The 21,875-nt window shown below is 42.8% G+C and overlaps 1 protein-coding gene across 6 annotated transcripts in view; it reads left to right on the top strand.

Moving 5' to 3' along the window:
- The window catches only part of Marchf8 (membrane associated ring-CH-type finger 8), a 76,670-nt gene that overhangs the window by 36,169 nt on the left and 18,626 nt on the right, over positions 1 to 21,875 (top strand). For all 6 annotated transcript variants that reach the window (XM_038319626.2, XM_038319625.2, XM_038319630.1 and 3 more), the window contains one exon: positions 19,667 to 19,717. In XM_038319626.2, coding sequence (XP_038175554.1) covers positions 19,667 to 19,717 — 51 coding nt within the window. The remainder of the gene's footprint in view (positions 1 to 19,666; positions 19,718 to 21,875) is intronic.

The raw sequence follows: 21,875 nt of genomic DNA, 5'->3' as shown, positions 1-21,875 counted from the left end.
GTTTGGTGATACTTCTGGGTGGCCTGCTTTCTCCCCTGGGAGGAGGAGTGGATGTGGAGGAGAGTGAAGGGGTGTGTGTGGGAGGAGTGAGGAGAGGAGGGAGGAGAAATTGCCATCGGGATGTAATAGTTGAGAAAATAATAATAATGAAGATACATCTCTGAAAAAATCCTTCTACATATTACAACTGTGTGTGTCAGTATTTAGCCTACTCTCTAGTCTTTCTTCTTTATAGAGGCACAATTAAATGCGTCTTTGAAATACTTGTTACGTCACTATCAGTTAATGTGTCACTACTGCTGGCATCATTTGTATAGCTCCTTGAGTCAGTATTTACTTTTCCTATGAGAATCTCAGAACATTAATGTTTGCTTCAGCACAGTTTCTGTTCCTGGAAGAGAATGCATGAGGCTGGGTAAGTTATAAAAGAGGCTTTCAGTTCTGGAGGCTGGACAGCTTCTGGTAAGGACAAAGAGAGGAGAGTACAGAGGAGGTGTAACTCTAGACAAAACAGTCAGAATATTGGGTAAGAGAAACATTTGCTGATGGTTTTCCTGGGTTGCTTTTAAGTTGTGTGAAGGTGATAGAATTCATTGGTCAGATGTCACTGATGAATATGATTTATTGTAGCTACCCTCTTATAGCTGTTATGGTATTAGGTGTCAGATAACTTTCCAGATGTTGTTTTGGTAACTGTTGAAAATTGAAAACATGCAAATTTAATTTTTAGTGCAAATTTCATTAAATAACACTTTAGGATACTATTACAGTATTCTAAATGATTATCAAAGCCTTTGAATGCCTGACTTTAACGAGATGGCTACTTTATCTCATACAAGAATGAACAGACCCAAAGAGAATTGTGGTCACCTGAGTTTGAATATTCCTATGTTTCTTCTAAAATTAATTTCCTGTAGATAAATATTAATAAAATACACATTTTTGTTCATTCATTTGTATAACTATCTACATAGCTATCTATAGCAACAGTGTATTGTGTCTTTGAAAGACCCCTTCCCTCAGAAAACCTGTGACAGTGCAGGGCACATTGCGATAGCTGTCACAAAGTGCAACACAACCCAAGGCATTTATCTGTGATGAGTCTTTCCTGGGTCCAGAGTATTCTCAGCTGCTGTTTCCTAGGCCCTGCTCTAGCAACCCCTCTACCCTCACCCTGTGCATTGTGCTCTGACTATCGCCATGGTTTTCTTCTGCCTTCTTATCATTTTACGTCCTTACAATGCATTTTCCTCTTTATCTTTGTGAATATACAGTTACAACCTAATTAGCTCTAGCTTCTTGTTTAACTATTAATTTTTTTCCCTGACTTTTCCTTACTTCTGAGAATTGTCTTGCTTGTTTTGAGGCTGGGGAATGCTGCTGCTAAGGGTTTAAGTTACTGTGACAGATACTTGCTTCATGCTCACTCTGCATGCCTTGTTCTTATAAGGCCATATAAACAAAATAATCTTCATGTGAGCACTCAGAAGAACATACTCTCATTGTCCTCTTCTTTTTATAGAGGAACCCAGAAAGCAGGCTGCACAGCGTCCTCTGTGACAGGTGATGTCAATAGTTACCACCTTTCAGTGTGACATGGACTCCTCACACTGTGGTCTTCACCCCCACACTCTGCTGGCTACTTAGGCCAGCCTCTATTCGTCTGTGAGAACCTTGCCCTCCTCCACACTCTCTGGTTTTGTGTGTCTTTAAGTCCTCATTAATATATTAATGGAAGAAAGAAAGCATCTTCAACAAATGGTGCTGGCATAACTGGATGTCAACCTGTAGAAGAATGAGAATAGATCCATATCTATCACCATGCACAAAACTCAAGTCCAAATGGATTAAAGACCTCAATATTAATCTGAACACACTGAACCTGATAGAAGAGAAAGTGGGAAGTAGTCTACAACACATGGGCACAGGAGACCACTTCCTATGTAGAACCCCAGTAGCACAGACAATAAGAGCAACAGTGAATAAATGGGACCTCCTGAAACTGAGAAGCTTCTGTAAAGCAAAGGACACTGTCATTAAGACAAATAGGCAACCTACTGACTGGGAGAAGATCTTCACCAACCCCGCAACAGACAAAGGTCTGATCTCCAAAATATATAAAGAACTCAAGAAACTAGACTTTAAAATGCTAATTAACCCAATTAAAAAATGGGGTACTGAACTGAACAGAGAATTTTCAACAGAAGAAGTTCAAATGGCCAAAAGACACTTAAGGTCATGCTCAACCTCCTTAGCGATCAGGGAAATGCAAATCAAAACAACTCTGAGATACCATCTTACATCTGTCAGAATGGCTAAAATCAAAAACACCAATGATAGCCTTTGCTGGAGAGGATGTGGAGTATTTTGTGGGTACAGTTAGCTTCCTTGGGTTGGAATTTTCCTTCTTGTACTTTCTGTAGGGCTAGATTTGTGAATAGGTATTGTTTAAATCTGGTTTGTCATGGAATATCTTATTTTCTCCATCGATGATGATTGAAAGCTTTTCCGGGTATAGTTGTCTGGGCTTGCATCCGTGGTCTCTTAGTGTCTGTCCAGGACCTTCTGGCTTTCATGGTTTCCATTGAGAAGTCAGGTGTAATTATATAGCTCTGCCTTTACATGTTTCTTGACCTTTTTCCTTTGCAGCTCTTAATTTTCTTTCTTTATTCTTATATGTTTTATGTTTTGATTATTATGTGATGAGGGAAGGTTATTTTGTTTGTTTTTGTTTTTTGGTCCAGTTTATTTGGTGTTCTGTAAGTTTCTTGTACCTTCATAGGGATATCCTTCTTTAGGTTGGGTAAGTTTTCTTCTAATATTTTGTTGAATATATATTTTGTTCCTTTGAGCTAGAGTTCTTCTCTTTCTTCTATCCCTAGCATTCTAAGGATTGGTCTTTTCGTGGTGTCCCAGATTTCCTGGATGTTTTATGTTAAGAATTTGTTGGATTAAATGTTTTCTTTGATCAATGAATCTGTTTCTTCTATAGTATCTTCAACACCTGAGATTATTCTCTCTACCATTTCTTGTATTCTGTTGGTTATGCTTGCCTCTGTAGTTCCCATTCATTTACCCAGATTTTTCATATCCAGAATTCCCTCAGTCTGTGTTTTCTTTATTGCCTCTATTTCAGTTTTTAAGTCTTAAACTGTTTGAACTGTTTGCTTCACCTGTTTGATGTTTTTTTTTTTTTTCTTGGTTTTCTTGGGTATCTTTGAGAGATTTATTGATTACTTCCAATTTTTTTGTTTGTCTTTTCCTCCATTTCTTTAAGGGAATTTTTTATTTCCTCTTTAAAGATCTCCATCATTCTCATAAAGTTACATTTAAAATTGTTTTCTTCTGCTTTTTATGGGTTAGGATGATCAAGTCTTCCTGTTGTATGACCATTGGGTTCTGGTGTTACCATGTTGTTTTTTAGGTTGTTGAATGAATTCTTAAATTGATGTGTACCCATATCTTACTCCAGTTGGTGCTGGCAGTGTATTTGCCTCTTGATCCAATCCTTGCAGTGGCTGTCTGTGTTTTTGGAATTGTTCTTGGTCTGCTCTGTACTGTCAATGTCTGTGTCTCAGGGAGCCACTGAGGTCTCTCTTGTTTTGCTCTCTTGGTCTGTTCTCGTTTCCACTCTCTTGGCCCACTCTGTGCAGTTACAGCCTGTGCTTCAGGGTTCTTCTCTTGGACCTCTCTCTCTTGGTCCTCTTTGTGAATTTGCAGCCTGTGTCCAGTCAGAGCTCCCCTGAGGTTGTGGGGGGACAGTCAGGTTTGGGGCCTAGTGGGACTTGTAGCTTACTGGGTCCTATCGATAGGATGGGGGTGTTGGAGCAGCCAACCTCGCCAAAACATTTTCATCTGTTAGTTTATGAGGTCTACTTTTATCTGTTAGTCACAGGATGTTTGGCCCAACTTAGAGTGAAGGGCAAGGAATGGCTATTGAGTGGCCTAAAGACAGCCCAAGACAACTTGTAATTAGGCTCTTGGCCTGCAAAGTCGAAACTCTCCACATCACTGAAATTCTTATCAGCCAGTCAGCCTTTTCAGACAGCTTCTTTCCAGAAGTCTAGTCCACAGGCTCAGGGGCGATGGAGAGTTCTTCAGAATTGGATTTAGACAGAAAGCTTAATAAGCTGAAGTGGCTGGTCTGTTGGGGTCTTTGTGTAACAGGCCTTTCCCAGAGTGTGCAGCAGGACTCCTTGAGAGCGAGAGACGTGGGATTTGCTGCCGTGTTCTGATTTCACTCGGGTGTTCCGATAGACACTGTGATCTAAAGCGTCTCAGTGGATGGCAAGGTTTGTCTCAGCCTGCAGGTCCCACTCCATCTTTGAGGGAAGTCCAGGCAGAGAAGGCTCAGGCAGGAACTGAAGCAGAAACCGTGGAGGAATGAATGGTGCTTTCTGGCTTGCTCAGGCTCATGTACAGCCAGCTTTCTTACCTAGCCCAGGACCTCTTGCCCTGTCAGTGGTGCTGATGCCACCATGGTCATCTAGGGTTGCAGGAAAAGATTCTTTTCCTCTGATGATTTAAAGAATAAAAAGGCAGGAAAAGTAAAGTCTCAGCACTCAACCAGATTTTATTGAAAGCGGCAGCACACACAGGAAAATACACAGAGACGGACTTCCCAGAGGTGATGGGCCTGGGACCCAAGTTTGTGTGGCAGAGCTAAAACTTTTGTGTGTTCAGGTATAGAGTGGCTTCCTTCTCAGAACTGGGTGGTTTGTGCTACTGTATGGCAGTGAATAATCCAGACGAAGGAAGGATATACAGCTGGAGGCAGTATATCTGCCCACCTAGATTTGAGATTCTCATTGGGGTTCATAAGCCCACCCAGACTTTCTCTTAGAGAGGGAGAAAAACATTTTAAATGTTTAAGTGAGAAGCTCATTCATCCACCTAGAGCCTCTTTGTTCTTTCTGCCTGCCTGCTGAGGATCTGACTCCTTGGCCCTCAGTGCCATCTACAGTGGGCTGGGACATTCTGTATCAGTTAACAATCAAGCCAGTTCCACTTAGGCATGCCCACTGGTCAGTCTGTTGAGATTCCCCTCTCAGATGTCTAGGCTGTGTCAAGTTGACAGTCAAAGATAGCTCGGGCATGTCGCATGAAAATTAAGAGACAGACAGGGGCGGGTTTAAGTAATATTTCTGGGAGTTTATATATTGGTGTGAGAAAATGAGGTTCAAGTGTCTGTGGCTAGTCTTGGGGAAAAGAGAATTTTATTTTCTGTAGCTCACCTTGGGGGATAAAGGAAGTGGGAGAAAGGAGAAGGTAGAGGCATTTCTAAGGCCTTGGTTCTGTTGCCCTTCCGGTTAAAGAACCAGACATCTCAAGGCTTCATGCTTCGGGTTGTTGTTTTCTCATTTCCAAAACAGCAGAAGCTTCCCCCAGCACTTCCCCCAGCTGGTGTCGCTCCCTCCCTTTCCCACTCTCTGAGGGGATGGGGTGGGGTGGGGTGGGGTGGGGGACTTCCCTACCATATAACGCATGCATGCTGCAGTTGCCCTTGCTCTTGTATGACTGTGGAGCATAGGTTCCCCTAGACCACACAGCAACACAAAGGCCAATATGGAGCTTGTGCTGTTGAGGAGACATGGTGAAATTTCTTAGAAAGGCAGAGGCACATTTTGCTCTAGAAGAAAGTACTTCTCTTAAATAAAACGAGAGAGCTGGGATGCAGCTCAGTTGGTAGAGTGCTGTCCTTTCAAGCACAAAGTCCTGGGTTTTATTTCTCTTCCCCAGCATATAAACCAGTTATGGAACATATCTGTAATCCCAGCATACAGGAGGTAGAGGCAGACATCAGAAATTCAGGTTGTCCTCTGCTAATGGTCTTGGACGCCAGCCTGATCCCTACTGCTAGAGCAAAAATGATCAGTAAAAGAAAACAGGAAGAGAATTCTTTTTTTTAAATTTTTTTTTAGGAAGAGAATTCTTGAGTACTGTAGGATAGATCAATAAGAACTTGAATTTGGAAGCTGGAGTGGTGGCTCAGTGGTTAAGAGCACTCCCTGCTCTTCCAGAGGACCCAGGCTCAGTTCCCAGCACTACATCTGACTGCTCACACTGCCTTGCATCTCTAGCTCCCAGGACCCAGTGCCCTTTTCTGGACTCTGCAGGTCCCCACATGCTTATGCACCCCAACACATATTTACACATCATTAAAAATAAAGTCTTTAAAAATTTTTTATTATTATTATTATCATTTTGTTTTGTGTATGTGGCTATTTTGCCAAATATCTGTGCACCACCTCTGTGCCTGGTGCCCTTTGAGGGCAGAAGATGGTGTAGAACTGGAGTTACAGACGTTGTCAGCTGCCATGTGGTGCTGGGAATTGAACCAGGGCCCTCTGAAAGAGCAGCCAGTGCTTCTAACCACTGAGCGATCTCTCCAGACTCTAAAAATAAGAGTCTTTTTTTTTTTTTTTTTTTTTTTTTTTTTTTTTTTGGTTTTTCGAGACAGGGTTTCTCTTTTTTTTAAAAAAAAAATTTTAATGTTGTTTTTTGAGACAGGGTCTCTGGATAGCCCTGACTGTCCTGGAATTCACTATGCAGACCAACCTGTCCTCTAACTCACAGAGATCTGCCTACCTTCTGTCTCCCAAGTCCTGGGATTAAAAGGTGTGCACCTGATTGTCTGGCCCCTAAAAATAAAATCTTAAAAACGGGCAATAAAACCACTTACACTTTAGAAAGCATAGACTCAGAAGTAACATAATAAAGTAACAAAATGAAATGAGAGGAGAAACACAGGGCCAAGGGAATGCATGGAGGACCAGCTTGCAGGGCCAACAAGTCAGTTGGAAGCAGCTAGAACAAAATGCTCACCCCTCCCCCATGAACTAACAGAGCTCAGACATGACTCCTGCGGTGAGTGCAGTCAGGTACCAGGGCTGGGTGTAGGAAACCAGTGGAGAAGACAGATGACTGCCCTTCCTGATGTGGCCAGAGGGAGGCCCTTGCAATTGTGTTTTGAGTAGCAAAGAAATGACTGCTTCAGGCATCGCTCATTTGGAAATATGCAAGCACTAACAAGTTGGCTATGGATGTCCGTCTGCTTCCTTGAAGAATACCAGTGAGATAAAGGCTTATTTATAGCCGCGAGCAGGAAAGTCCCCTCTGAAGCAGCTTTATTTCCTAGCATCACAGTTTGGAACTCCCCTCCCCCAGCTCGCGTGCTTTCCAAGTATTCTGCTGCTTCTCACACAGCTCAGCCCCAGTAGGACTGGCTGATAGAAAAAAAATGTTATTCCAGATATCTGTGGATAATTATTTACCTTTCTGTCCATTTTTGAAGTCTCTCAAGTAAATCTGGATGATGGTTAACATATGAGAACAAACAGATGCAGTACCATTTACTGCCATCAACTGGAAATTGAACTTCTATTGTTTGTAAGCCACCAAGTATAGCTTAGAATCTTTACCTTGTATATTGCTGTAGGAGGACCATAGAACAGAAGTGAAATTGGTTTCGGGAATGGACTTGTCATGAATTGTTAATTAACTACTCATTCCTTGAAAGTCAGCTGGAGGAAGTAGTTAGTCCAGTTTGATCGCAGGAGGTAGCACTGAAGTCCAGCAGCAGAACAGTGTGGTTCTGCTGGCTGCTGTAGAGCTGCAGGACAGCTGCAGTTCAGGCACAGCCTGTCCCTGCACAGGGCACCATGCTGCCTGAGAGAGCGGCACTGAGGACACGCCCATGCACTCCTGTTAGAAGATGAAGCTTCAGGTAGGAGAAGTGTCCTGTCAGCACTGCCCAGGTTTCTTACTGACTGAGGGATGCTATAACAAGCTCTGGAACCTCAGAGCTACTCAAGGATCCTTCCCTGGAAGCACCAAACATTAGTCTCGCAGTTCATATTGCCAGGGATGCACACTGTTCCTAATAGAATGTGCTCTAATAGACTATATCCCTTGCATTTGTCGAGCATATTTCCTAAGACAATAAACTTTTAAATGCCATGTCTCAATTTTTTTATTGTCATACTTTGATGTCAGTATCTTTTTATTAATGTTGACCATTTAATTTTGAATTTTGTAGTTTGACTTTGAATTCTGAGAAAAATAGTTTATTATTTGAATCAATGAAGCTACAGACTCTTTTCTAGAGGAGGCATTGTTTGCAGACTATCTCCGTTGTTTCTATGGAAGCATTTGGAAAAATAGGCAGAAGATGGAACAAAGGGTCTTTGTTCTGTTTGTCAATGTTATTTACCATGTATGCATGTGAGCTGTTGTGTATGTGTGTGCACATATGCATTTTCAGACTAGACATGTAATTTCATTTGATGGTGCTGTTTTGATGTTGCCTTTTGCTTTGTCCTCTAGATTTTGTATGGATGATGTCTTTGTTTGTTGAGACTGTAAGATGCTCCTGAGCTGTAGGACACAGAATTACATAGAAATAATCAGGACCAAATCTGATGATAACACTTTTTTTTTGAGACAGGGTGTTGCTGTATAGACTAGGCTAGGCTTAAACCAATGATCCTCCTGATTCAGCTTCCCAAATACTGTGAGTCTAGGCAAAGGCCATCATGCTCAACTTTCCTACTCCTTTTTATTAAACTCTATGAATGTGGGGGTCTTTGTTTTATTTTCCATCCCCATTCTTAAGGTCTTAGAAGAATACCTGGCTTGTAGTTGCTAGCCAATAACTATGTCTCTAAATGAGTGCATTCTTAACTAAGATTTCCAATAGCTTTTGTAGGAAGTAGTATAACTTCAATAATTTATTTTATGTGTATGAGTGTTTGCCTGTGTGTATGTATGTACACCGTGTGTGAGCTGGGTGCCCACAGAGGTTAAAAGAGAGACTATCAGAGCCCACTGAAACTGGAGCTGCAGACCATCGTGAGCTGTTCTGTGGGTGCTGGGAATCAAGCCCTTGTTCTCTGGAAGAGTAACTAGTGCTTTTAACTGCTGACTCATTTCTCCAGCCCACATATATAATTTCTAAGAAACAAAAATGTCTATTGATTGGTTTACATAATTAATAATAAAAATCAGTTATGAATACAAAGACCCTTAGTAGAAAAATGCATTGGAAAAGATTGTATTCTTCAGTACATTGCTGCCATAATTATTATTTTAATTTTAACATGTTATATGTTATAATTTGAAAAACATTTGTCAGTCTGTGTCACAAGGAACTATGTGTTTATTTATTTATGATTTCAGAAGTTTTAAATTTTGTGTATCTGGTACTTAGTGATATTAAGGGAAGCAATATGTTCCAGTAACACACAATATGTTTAGCTGAGTGTGGTGGTGCATGTCTTTACTCTCAGGGCTGAGGACAGGCTGCTCTCTGAGTTTAAGGCCAGCTTTTTCTATACAGTGAGACTTTACTTTTGGTTTTTTATTTTTTTTTATTTTTTTTTCCTCATGGTTTTTTTTTTATATTTAAAAATTTCCATCTCCTTCCCTCCTCCTCCCCCCTCCCTTCCCTCCTCCTCCCCCTTCCCTCCCCTCCTTCTCCCCCTTCCCTCCCCTCCCCTCCGCCCATACCTCCCCTCCCTCCCTCTCAAGGCCAAGGAGCCATCAGGGTTCCCCACTCTATGCTAAGACCAAGGTCCTCCCAACTCCCCCCAGGTCCAGGAAGGTGATCGACCAAGCTGAGAAGGCTCCCACAGAGCCCGTCCATGAAGAACAATCAGAGCCCAGAGCCATTGTCCTTTGCTTCTCAGTCAGCCCCCGCTGTTGGCCACATTCAGAGAGACGGGTTTGGTCGCATGATCCATCAGACCCATTCCAACTGGAGTTGGTGATCTCCCATTAGTTCTGTCCCACCGTCTCCATGAGTGAACGCACCCCTCTCGTTCCTGACTTTCTCCCTCATGTTCTCGCTCCTTCTGCTCCTCATCAGGACCTTGGGAGCTCAGTCCAGTGCTCCAATGTGGGGCTCAGTCACCTTCCCCATCTGTCGCCAGCTGGAGGTTCCCTCACGGTCCTGACTTTCTTTCTCATATTCTCTCTCCTTCTGCTCCTCATCAGGACCTTGGGAGCTCAGTCCGGTGCTCCAATGTGGGGCTCTGTCATTTTCTTCATCTATCGTCAGGTGGAGGTTCTTCTTATTATCTTCTCAAGGATCCCAAATTTATAGGCTCGATGTCCTTTAATTATGGCTAGAAACCGAATATGAGTGAGTACATCCCATGTTCATCTTTATGGGTCTGGGTTACCTCACTCAGAATAGTGTTTTCTATTTCCCTCCATTTGCCTGCAAAATTCAAGATGTCATTGTTTTTTACCGCTGAGTAGTATTCTAGCATGTATATATTCCACAGTTTCTTCATCCATTCTTCCACTGAAGGGCATCTAGGTTGTTTCCAGGATCTGGCTATTACAAATAATGCTGCTATGAACATAGATGAGCATATGCTTTTGTTGTATGATTGGGCATCTCTTGGGTAGATTCCCAATAGTGGAATTGCTGGGTCCTGGGGTAGGTTGATCCCGAATTTCCTGAGAAACCGCCACACTGCTTTCCAAAGTGGTTGCACAAGTTTGCATTCCCACCAGCAATGGATGAGTGTACCCCTTACCCCACAACCTCTCCAGCAAAGGTTATTATTGGTGTTTTGGATTTTAGCCAATCTGACAGGTGTAAGATGATATCTCAAAGTTGTTTTGATTTGCATTTCCCTGATAGCTAGGGAGGTTGAGCATGACCTTAAGTGTCTTTTGGCCATTCGAACTTCTTCTGTTGAGAATTCTCTGTTCAGTTCAGCGCCCCATTTTTTAATTGGGTTAATTGGCATTTTACTGTCTAGTCTCTTGAGTTCCTTATATATTTTAGAGATCAGACCTTTGTCAGTTGCAGGGTTGGTGAAGATCTTTTCCCAGTCAGTAGGCTGCCTTTGTGTCTTAGTGAAAATGTCCTTTGCTTTACAGAAGCTGCTCAACTTCAGGAGGTCCCATTTATTCAATGTTGCCCTTAATGTCTGTGCAGCTGGGGTTATGCGCAGGAAACGGTTCCCTGTGCCCATTTGTTGTAGAGTACTTCCCACTTTCTCCTCTATCAAGCTCAATGTGTTCAGATTAATATTGAGGTCTTTAATCCATTTGGACTTGAGTTTTGTGCATGGTGATAGATATGGATCTACTTTCATTCTTCTACAGATTGACATCCAGTTATGCCAGCACCATTTGTTGAAGATGCCCTCTTTCTTCCATTGTGTACTTTTGGCTCCTTTATCAAAAATCAGGTGTTCGTAGGTTTGTGGTTTAAGATCCGGGTCTTCTATACGATTCCATTGGTCAACTTCTCTGTTTTTATGCCAATACCAAGCTGTTTTCAATACTGTAGCTTTGTAATAGAGTTTGAAGTCAGGGATGGTAATGCCTCCAGAAGTACCTTTATTGTATAAGATTTTTTTGGCTATCCTGGGTTTCTTGTTTTTCCATATAAAGTTGATTATTGTCCTCTCAATCTCTGTGAAGAATTTTAATGGGACCTTGATTGGGATTGCATTGAATCTATAGATTGCTTTTGGTAGAATTGCCATTTTTACTATGTTGATCCTCCCAATCCACGAGCAGGGGAGATCCTTCCATTTTCTGGTATCCTCTTCAATTTCTTTCTTCAAAGACTTAAAGTTCTTGTCAAATAAATCCTTCACTTCCTTGGTTAGAGATACTCCCAGATATCTTATGCTATTTGTGGCTATTGTGAAAGGTGATACTTCTCTGATTTCCCTCTCTGCTTCCTTATCCTTTGTGTATAGGAGGGCGACTGATTTTTTGGAGTTGATCTTGTAACCTGCCACGTTACTGAAGGAGTTTATCAGCTGTAGGAGTTCTTTGGTGGAGTTTTTGGGGTCACTTATGTATACTATCATATCATCTGCAAATAATGAAAGTTTAACTTCTTCCTTTCCAAATTGAATCCCCTTGATTCCCTTATGTTGTCTTATTGCTATTGCTAGAACTTCAAGCACTATATTGAAGAGATAAGGAGAGAGTGGACATCCTTGTCGTGTTCCTGAATTTAGTGGGATAGCCTTGAGTTTCTCTCCGTTTAATTTGATGTTAGCTGTTGGCTTGCTGTAAATAGCTTTTATTATATTTAGGAATGACCATTGTATCCCTAATCTCTCCAAAACTTTTATCATAAAAGGGTGCTGAATTTTGTCAAATGCTTTTTCAGCATCTAATGAGATGACCATATGGTTTTTTTCCTTCAGTTTATTTATATGATGGATTACATTGATAGATTTTCGTATGTTGAACCAGCCCTGCATCTCTGGGATGAAGCCTACTTGATCGTAGTGGATAATTTTTCTAATGTGTTCTTGGATTCGGTTTGCCAGTATTTTATTGAGAATTTTTGCGTCAATGTTCATGAGTGAGATTGGCCTGTAATTCTCTTTCTTGGTTGAGTCTTTGTGTGGTTTAGGTATCAGGGTAACTGTAGCTTCATAGAAGGAATTAGGCAGTGACTCTTGTGTTTCTATATTATGAAATGCCTTAAGGAGTATAGGTATTAGGTCTTCTCGGAAGTTCTGGTAGAATTCCGCATTGAAACCATCTGGTCCTGGGCTCTTTTTGGTAGGGAGGTTTCTGATAACAGTTTCTAATTCTTCGCGACTAACAGGACGATTTAGAGCATTTACCTGGTCCTGGTTTAACTTTGGAATATGGTATTTATCTAAAAAACTGTCCATTTCTTTTACATTTTCCAATTTTGTGGTATACAGGCTTTTGTAGTAAGATCTAATGATTCTCTGAATTTCCTCTGTGTCTGTGGTTATGTCCCCCTTTTCATTTCTGATCTTATTAATTTGCGTGTTCTCCCTCTGCCGTTTGATTAGTTTGGCTAAGGGTTTGTCAATCTTGTTGATTTTCTCCAAGAACCAGCTTCTTGTTTCATTGATTCTTTGGATTGTTTTCTGTGTTTCTATTTTGTTGATTTCTGCCCTCAGTTTGATTATTTCCAGTCTTCTACTTCTCCTAGGTGAGTCTGCTTCTTTTTTTTCCAGAGCTTTCAGGTGTGCTGTTAAGTCACCAATGAGTGCTTTCTCCGTTTTCTTTAAGTGGGCACTTAGTGCTATGAACTTTCCTCTTAGCACTGCTTTCATTGTGTCCCATAGGTTTGAGTATGTTGTGTCTTTGTTTTCATTAAATTCAAGAAAGACTTTAATTTCTTTCTTTATTTCTTCCTTGACCCAGGTGTGGGTCAGTAGTTGACTGTTCAGTTTCCATGAGTTTGTGGGCTTTCTGGGGGTAGCATTGTTGTTGAATTCTAATTTTAATCCATGGTGATCCGATAAGACACAGGTGGTTACTAATATGTTTTTGTAACTGTGGAAGTTTGCTTTGTTACCAAGTATATGGTCAATTTTCGAAAAGGTTCCATGAGCCGCAGAGAAGAAGGTATATTCTTTCCTATTTGGGTGGAATGTTCTATAGATGTCTGTTAAGTCCATTTGGTTCATTACCTCCATTAAGTCTTTCAATTCTCTGTTAGGTTTCTGTCTGATTGACCTGTCCATTGGTGAGAGAGGAGTGTTGAAGTCTCCAACTATTAGTGTGTGTGGTTTGATGGCTGCCTTGAGTTCTAGAAGTGTTTCTTTTACATAAGTGGGAGCTTTTATATTAGGGGCATAGATATTCAGGATTGAGACTTCATTCTGATGGATTTTTCCTGTTATGAGTATAAAGTGTCCCTTTCCATCTCTTCTGATTGATTTTAGTTTGAAGTCAACTTTGTTGGAAATTAGTATGGCCACACCCGCTTGTTTCTTAGGGCCATTTGCTTGATAAACCTTTTCCCAACCCTTTACTCTGAGTAGGTGTCTGTCTTTGTGGTTGAGGTGTGTTTCTTGTAAACAGCAAAATGTTGGATTCTGTTTTCGTATCCAGTCTCTTAGCCTGTGCCTTTTTATAGGTGAATTGAGTCCATTGATATTAAGTGATATTAATGACCAGTGGTTGTTAACTTCAGTCATTTTTAGTAGTAGAGTTTGTGTGTTTCCCTTCTTCTAGTTGTGCTGGTGAAGGGTCGCTAGATGCCTGAGTTATTGTGGGCGTTGTTGGACTCCTTGGTTTGTGATTTTCCTTCTATTACTTTCTGCAAGGCTGGATTTGTGGCTGCGTATTGTTTAAATCTGTTTTTGTCCTGGAATATCTTGTTTTCTCCATCAATGGTGAATGCAAGCTTTGCTGGGTATAGTAGTCTAGGCTTGCATCCATGTTCCCTTAGTGTCTGTAGCACATCTATCCAAGCTCTTCTGGCTTTCATGGTTTCCATTGAGAAATCAGGTGTAATTCTGATAGGTTTCCCTTTATATGTTATTTGACCTTTTTCCTTTGCAGCTCTTAATATCTGTTCTTTATTCTGTATGTTTTGTGTTTTGATTATTATATGGCGTGGGGATGCTTTCTTTTGATCCAGTCTATTTGGTGTTCAGTAGGCTTCTTGTACCTTCATAGGAACATCCTTCTTTAGGTTGGGGAAGTTTTCTTCTATAATTTTGTTGAATATGTTTTCTGGGCCTTTGAGTTGTAATTCTTCTCTTTCTTCTACCCCAATTATTCTTAGGTTTGGTCTTTTCATGGTGTCCCAGATTTCCTGAATGTTTTGTGTTAAGAATTTGTTAGATTTGTTTAGTTCTTTAATCTGTGAGTTTATTTCCTCTATAGTATCTTCAGAGTCCGAGATTCTTTCTTCCATCTCTTGTATTCGGTTGGAAATACTTGTCTCTGAAGTTTCTGTTCGTTTACTCAGAGTTTCCATTTCCAGTCGTCCCTCAGATTGTGTTTTCTTCAATACCTCCATTTCATTTATCAGGTCTTGTACTGTTTCCCTTACCTGTTTGATTGCTTTTTCTTGTTTTTCTTGTTTTTCTTGGGTATCTTTGAGAGATTTATTTATTTCCTCTACCTTTTTGTTTGTCATCTCCATTTCTTTATGGCAGTTTTTTACCTCCTGTTTAAGGTCCTCTATTATTTTCATAAAGTACTGTTTAATGTCGGTTTCTTCTATATCTTCTGGGGTAGGGTGTTCAATTCTTGTTGTTTCGGGATGTCTGGCTTGTGGTGATGTCATGTTGCCTTTCATGTTGTTGGAGGAGCTCCTGCATTGGCGCCTGCCCATCTCTTCCTTCAAAAGGAGCCCGGAGGCGTTTGGTGTCCTAGACCAATCTTTGCTGTGACTGAAACTGGTTGGATCTCCCCAGTGCCAGAGGAGGACCTATTCTTTGCGTCACAATCTGAAGAAGCCCACACTCCCTTGCAGGAATCCTCAGACCTGCCTGGAGGCCAGGGTCTGACTCCTCTGGGTGGATGGCCTTAGAACAGGAGCAGGACACCTGAGAACACTAGGGAAAGCTTGGGAGACACACAGGGAAGGGAGAAACCGACACAAGCCTGCAGAGGGAAGTGGGGGTAGGGGGTCTGTGCTCTCTTCCAGGGCAGGTTGCCCCCGGGTCCGCATTCACTCACCAGTTCAGATGGAATGTCAGGGCACAGGATCAGGGATTCCAGGCAGGCCAGGGTCGCAGCCCAGACAAAAGGGCCAAGGTGGGGGCAGGGCGGGATGGAATACCACACAGCGAACCTGGTAGCACAATCTGAAGGAGCCCGCACCCCTCCACAGGAATCCTCAGACCTGCCTGGAGGCCAGAGTCTGACCCCTGTGGGTGGATGTCCTTAGAACTGGAGCAGGACACCCCAAAGAATGATGGATCCTCTGGCAGACTGTCAGGTCCCCTTGCAAGCCAAGCAGCTCTCAGACAAAGGCCTACCTTGCTCCGGGCAGTCAAATGAAGGAGGGGACCTCCCACCGGCCTGGGTGCACTCAATTCCAGGTCCCCAGAGCCCACACAGGCTGAGCTGTGGGATTTTGTGGCCCCAAAGACGGGAGGATGAGGCAGGGGGAGGGGGGGAGGATTCTGGGTGCAAGCTGGGAAAGGACAGGGAGAGAGAGGCGGTATCTGGGGAGAATAACCCCTGCAGGAAGAGCAGGAAGTGTGCTGGTGGCAGGGGGAGTTGTGGAGAGTCGGTGGTCCCTCTCCGGGCAGCTGCCGCGGTTCGGGCACTCACTCCTCACTCACCCCAAAGAATGATGGATCCTCCGGCAGACTTTCAGGTCCCCTTGCAGGCCAGGCAGCTCTCAGACAAAGGCCTACCTTGCCCCGGGCAGTCAAATGAAGGAGGGGACCTCCCACCGGCCTGGGTGCACTCAATTCCAGGTCCCCAAAGCCCAAACAGGCTGAGCAGTGGGATTTTGTGGCCCCAAAGACGGGAGGATGAGGCAGGGGGAGTGGGGGAGGATTCTGGGTGCAAGCTGGGAAGGGACAGGAAGAGAGAGGCAGTATCCGGGGAGAATAACCCCTGCAGGAAGAGCAGGAAGTGTGCTGGTGGCAGGGGGAGTTGTGGAGAGTCGGTGGTCCCTCTCCGGGCAGCTGCCGCGGTTCGGGCACTCACTCCTCACTCACCCCAAAGAATGATGGATCCTCCGGCTGACTGTCAGGTCCCCTTGCAGGCCAAGCAGCTCTCAGACAAAGGCCTACCTTGCCCCCGGCAGTCAAATGAAGGAGGGGACCTCCCACCGGCCTGGGTGCACTCAATTCCAGGTCCCCAGAGCCCAAACAGGCTGAGCAGTGGGATTTTGTGGCCCCAAAGACGGGAGGATGAGGCAGGGGGAGGGGGGGGGGGGATTCTGGGTGCAAGCTGGGAAGGGACAGGAAGCTACTTTTGGTTTTTTAAAGATGCACTCTGTGTATGAGCTCAGAGTTACCACTAGTGTCATCTTTAATACTCCCCTCAGCCATCTATAAAAGCCCGCCTTATAAAAGAGACAGCTGAGGAGGGTGGAGGAGTGTTCAAATCTCTGTCTTTTAAAGGACTCAGGTTCAGTTCCTGTCCTTCATGTTAAGTGGTTCACAGCTGCCTTGAGCTCTGAGGGACACAGCATACTCTTCTGGCCTCTGAGGGTACATGCATACACATGGCATACACTCACACACACACATACATCTAAGAAAAATTTTAAATACATTGTAAGAAAGAAAGAAAAGTAACAGAGAAAGCAGAATTCCAGAGTCTAGGGGAATGGATCCTGAACAGGTGTTAGCTGCTATGTCTTATGTCCAGTCAGCTCATCTATTTTCCTAATGCTTGTCACTTTGCTACTACTTAACGTTCTAAAAATAATTAACAATCAAAGCAGAGCAGACAGCTACATGACTATTAATTTAGGTTACACTGCCTTATGATTAATGATGCATTTTGTTTTACTTTGAGTAAGTTTACCTTAGTATATTTGTTGAATATAGTTTTATAAGTCATAGTCACAATCCTGTTTATGATTTTGGGTATGTGCGTACTTATATACACACATTATTGGCTAGAGTCCACAGATGAGGGAAAACATGCATTTTCCCCTTTCTGAATGTGTAAGCTATCAGTTATATATTTTTCTTTCCTTAAATGTTTTTAAATTTCAACTAAAGCAAGGTGCCCAGTCATAATCCATATTTCTGTTGCCTAGGTATTTTCATTTAGCAGTCAAAAATGTAGATATTGAATGTTACCCTTTTCTTTAATTAGAGCCCCCCCCAATAGTTGCAAGTTGAATTAACACAGTTATCAAATAAAACCAGCTGGAGTATCAAAGAACTGTTTTTCTAACATTTCCTCCATCCTTGTGTTCAATATGGAGGAGTGGCAGGGGAGACAATAGAAAGTGAGCACATAGCACACTGAATAGTAGCAGGTGCTGTGTAGTGCTTTTAGTCACCTTAATCCCAGCACCCAGGAGGATCTCTGTAAGTTCAAGGTTAGCTTTATCTACAGAGACAGTTCCAGGCCAGCCAAGGCTACGTAGAGAGATACTTTCTCTAAGCAAAACAAAACAAACATTTGGAAACCAAAGTGTTTTCAGAGTAAACAAATAAATTGGATACCTTAAACCAAGTTCTCTGAAAGAAAACCAAGAAAAGTAGCCAGCAACTAGAATCCTAAACAACCATCTGAGAATAAACCACTAGACCAAACCAAACCAAGGTTTGGTGAGAGCATCAGAGGAACTCACCAGCCTCTACCCATAAAGCAGTGCCAGCTATCAGTAGAAGGACCAATACCAGTACCTGGCTTTGATCTGGGTGACCTTTCCCATTAGGGTGACTTGGCCTTGGGGTTCCATATTTAAGGCACCATAACTAATGATGCAACAAGTGAAGCTCTTAGAGAGAGTGAGACTAAATATTCTAAAGCCAAACTGGAGTGCAAACAGGAACACAAATGTACGTCATCCTAAATACAGTGTTCCAATATGGTAACAATTTCATGAGGTTTTTATAGTAACAGAACAAAGAAAACAAATTATGGCCTTGGTCATAATACTCTGGTGGAAGCATGAGGCAGACAAGTGACATCAAAGCAGAGACACCTTTGCAAGAAGCCTCAGAGTCTATCTGATGACATATTTAGTTCTGGGTAGGCAAAAACTGTGAATCTGTTTATACAGTCCAAAATTACATGCCTGGTTGTCACTGTTAGACTTTAGGGTCAGAAAGGAAGGAAAACCAGAGAGCAAGAAAAAGTTGCGATCTCTCTGTGGGGAGTGGTGTCAGTCACTGCAGACACAGGCAGCATGTACAGTCAGGTTCAGGCTGTCTCTGTGGGGAGCGGTGTCAGTCACTGCAGACACAGGCAGCACGTACAGTCAGGTTCAGGCTGTCTCTGTGGGGAGCGGTGTCAGTCACTGCAGACACAGGCAGCACGTACAGTCAGGTTCAGGCTGTCTCTGTGGGGAGCGGTGTCAGTCACTGCAGACACAGGCAGCACGTACAGTCAGGTTCAGGCTGTCTTTCTGTGGGAAGCTGTGTTACACTCACACTGCAGACACAGGCAACACAAGTTTGACCAGGTTCTGAAGCAAGAGAAGCTACAATTCACCAGACAAAGCAGGGTGTACACTCTTCAAGGTCTCCTAGGGAAAGGAGGGGCTTAGGTTAATATGTGACCTGTATTATCTAGGTGCCTGCTGGATAGGATAGAGCTTGCCTGGAGCATGAAGCTTGGTATGTGAAGGAGCAGCCAGAGGGTCTGCGATCCAACAGCCACGGGAGTTTTAGGTCATACACAGCAGTGGGCAATGAATGATTATTTAAAAGGCTTTAGGTCCCCAAGGTAGTTTGGCTCTGGACCTGCAATAATCTAATCTCCTCACAATCAATGATATTCTGGTCAGATATCAGCCTCTTAATGTGTAATGTAGGTGTGATTTCTTGTCAGCTAACAAAACAAAGAGGTCCATCTAGTGCCTCCCACCCCACTATCTGTCTTTAGGCACATACAGTGAGGTTTCTGTTTAAATGGGAAGAGGGTACGAGGTGCACTTAGATAAGCAGTTCTGGTCAAATAAAGAGGTACCCATCCATGACTCTGAACTATGACTTGAAAGTATCTTAAGACAGTTATTGTGGCTTTATTTTTATATATCCTGCTCTTTCTTTGATAAGTTCCTTTAGGGGAAGGACCATTGTTTTATTTACTTTTGCCCAAATTTCCAATATTAATGCCTAGGAACATACATCTAGTATAGTGGTGTGTGCTTGCAGGAATAACTTGTTACTAGTAGTGTCGTAATTGATTGTTTGTTCTTTGTATGTCTTTAATCACAGCTTAATAATTGCTACCTGTTTTGCCTTTCTTGCAGAATGAGAAGACTTTGGGACATTCCATGAGTCATCCAAGCAACATTTCTAAGGTGAAGTGCCACCAAAGTACATTATTTTGTACTCTGGGACTTTCGTGTTCTTAGACTTTTAATGTATTAAAAACACTCATTTTTTTTTTTGAAAAATGGGGAGGTTGCATGTATGTACATGTTCTTGTATGCATGCTAGTACTTGTGTATACATGTTCCCGTATGCATGCCCGTGCTTGTGTGACCTCTGGAAGCCAGAGGTCAGCATCGGGTATATTCATTTATTGTTGTCTATCTATCTTACTTTTTTGAGATCGGATCTGTCTGGTGCTCATTAATTCAGCAAGACTGACTGGAATCCAAGCTCACTTTCTCATGCTTAGTCAGCAGGCGCTGTGCCACCTCAGCCCCTTCCCGGCCCTCTTTTCTTGATTCATTTCTGTAGTTTGCTCTGGGACCATGGAAAGCTTGTGGCAGGCGTCATTTTCCAGTGAGGCAACTTTGAGTGTATGCCAGGGGAGGTGACTTCTAGAGAAACTCCATCCTCACTACCTCAAGTCATACTTTTCAGGCAGAGAACTCTCAGGCACCAGAGTCTGTTTCTCCAGTTAGGAATGCGTTTGGCTGGAAATGGATTTATATGACTCGGGTGACAAGGCATCTGAAAGTAAATAGTCCAGAGATGAGTTGCTCTTCCTTTCTGATCTACATTTCTTACTGTGTTGTTTCCAGGCTCGCTCTTCCTTTCTGATCTACATTTCTTACTGTGTTGTCCTCCTCCTGCTTGTCATGTGGTCCGTGCTGCGTCTGTCCCTCCTGCAGAGTCTTCCTGTAGGTAGCTTTCTAGAGACTCATTGCCTGCTAGGATCTGGCCCAGGAGACAGCAGCTTCCCACACGGTCTTTCTCCAGGTAATACTCTTACCCCAGATCAATCTGACCCCTTGGCCAGACATGATCATGCAGATTACTGTGGGTTTGAGCCTTTCCCCATGTCTTTGTCATGAAGGTACACAAAGTACACTCCTGACAGGAAGACTTGAACAACATAGCAAAAACCTGTCCTGCTGCCTCAGAACCTCTTAGGTCCTCTAAAATGAAGCTATGTGTGCTCCTTGTTTGCTTTGTTTGCGTTTGAGAGGATCTCACTGTTAGAAGTCCATACTGGCCCTTGAGCTAGCATTTCTTTTGCCTTCTTTTTCAAAATGAGGTCATAGGTAGCACAGCGCTGCCCCTAGTGCATGCCTTGTTTTCATTTATAGGTGCTGTCAGTGTGTTCATTAAGGTCCGTCCTCACCTTCCACCCTGTTCACCATGAGCTTCCATGGTTCTCCTGTCTCCACCTCCCCTCTCCATAGGAGCAAACATGCACTGCTTTGGCAGCTTACATGGGTCCTGTGGAGTCAAACCGGGGTTCTTGTGCCTGTGCAGCAATTACCTTACTCACAGCACCATCTTCCTGGTTCTTCACTTAACTGGAACCTTTCATATCTCTAAATTCTGCGGACCCTAACTATATTTCAGCTTCCCCATCCCAGCTAACCTGTCCCTCCCAATGCTTTTCTCAGTTGACTTAATAATTAATACCCTTCCTCCCTCCCACCCTCCTTCTTTCTTTGTTTCTTCCTTCCTTCCTTCCTTCCTTCCTTCCTTCCTTCCTTCCTTCCTTCCTTCCTTCCTTCCTTCCTCTTTTTGTTTTGAGACAAAGTCTTGCTATATAACCCTGGCTGTCCTGGAATTTACTATGTAGACCAGGTTGGCCTTGAACTCACAGAGATTTGCCTGCCTCTGCCTCCCAAGATTGAAGGCATCGACCTCTGTGCCCACCTAATAATTAATAACTTACATGCACCTTGCTGCTTTGTTCTTTTCCCCAGTAGTTACTGAAGTTAGAAGTGATGTGGTTTTTAAACCTCAGTGATATCATATTTTCCTAGTGGACCTACCAACTCAAATCTAGAGTTTTGAGTCTACACTCTGAGTAATGTTGGGGATGACACTTGGTTCCCAGAGGGTGTAAGCTGGGAATTTAGCTAGTGAACTACTATAAATGTACTAGTCCCACCTGAGCCTTGCAAATACTTTAATTCAAAGAATATAACTGATAAAAAAAAAACCTAGCCATGGAAACAATCCCTGATGCACAAGCCCCACTGCAGAAATACATGAAACAGGAAAAATGAAGCAGAATGTCCCCTCTGATACATATATACTTATATT

This window comes from Arvicola amphibius, chromosome 2, assembly GCF_903992535.2.
Source record: "Arvicola amphibius chromosome 2, mArvAmp1.2, whole genome shotgun sequence".
Taxonomy (NCBI): domain Eukaryota; kingdom Metazoa; phylum Chordata; class Mammalia; order Rodentia; family Cricetidae; genus Arvicola; species Arvicola amphibius.
Note: the sequence above shows the minus strand (reverse complement) of the source record. Positions and strands in the feature narration are given on the sequence as shown.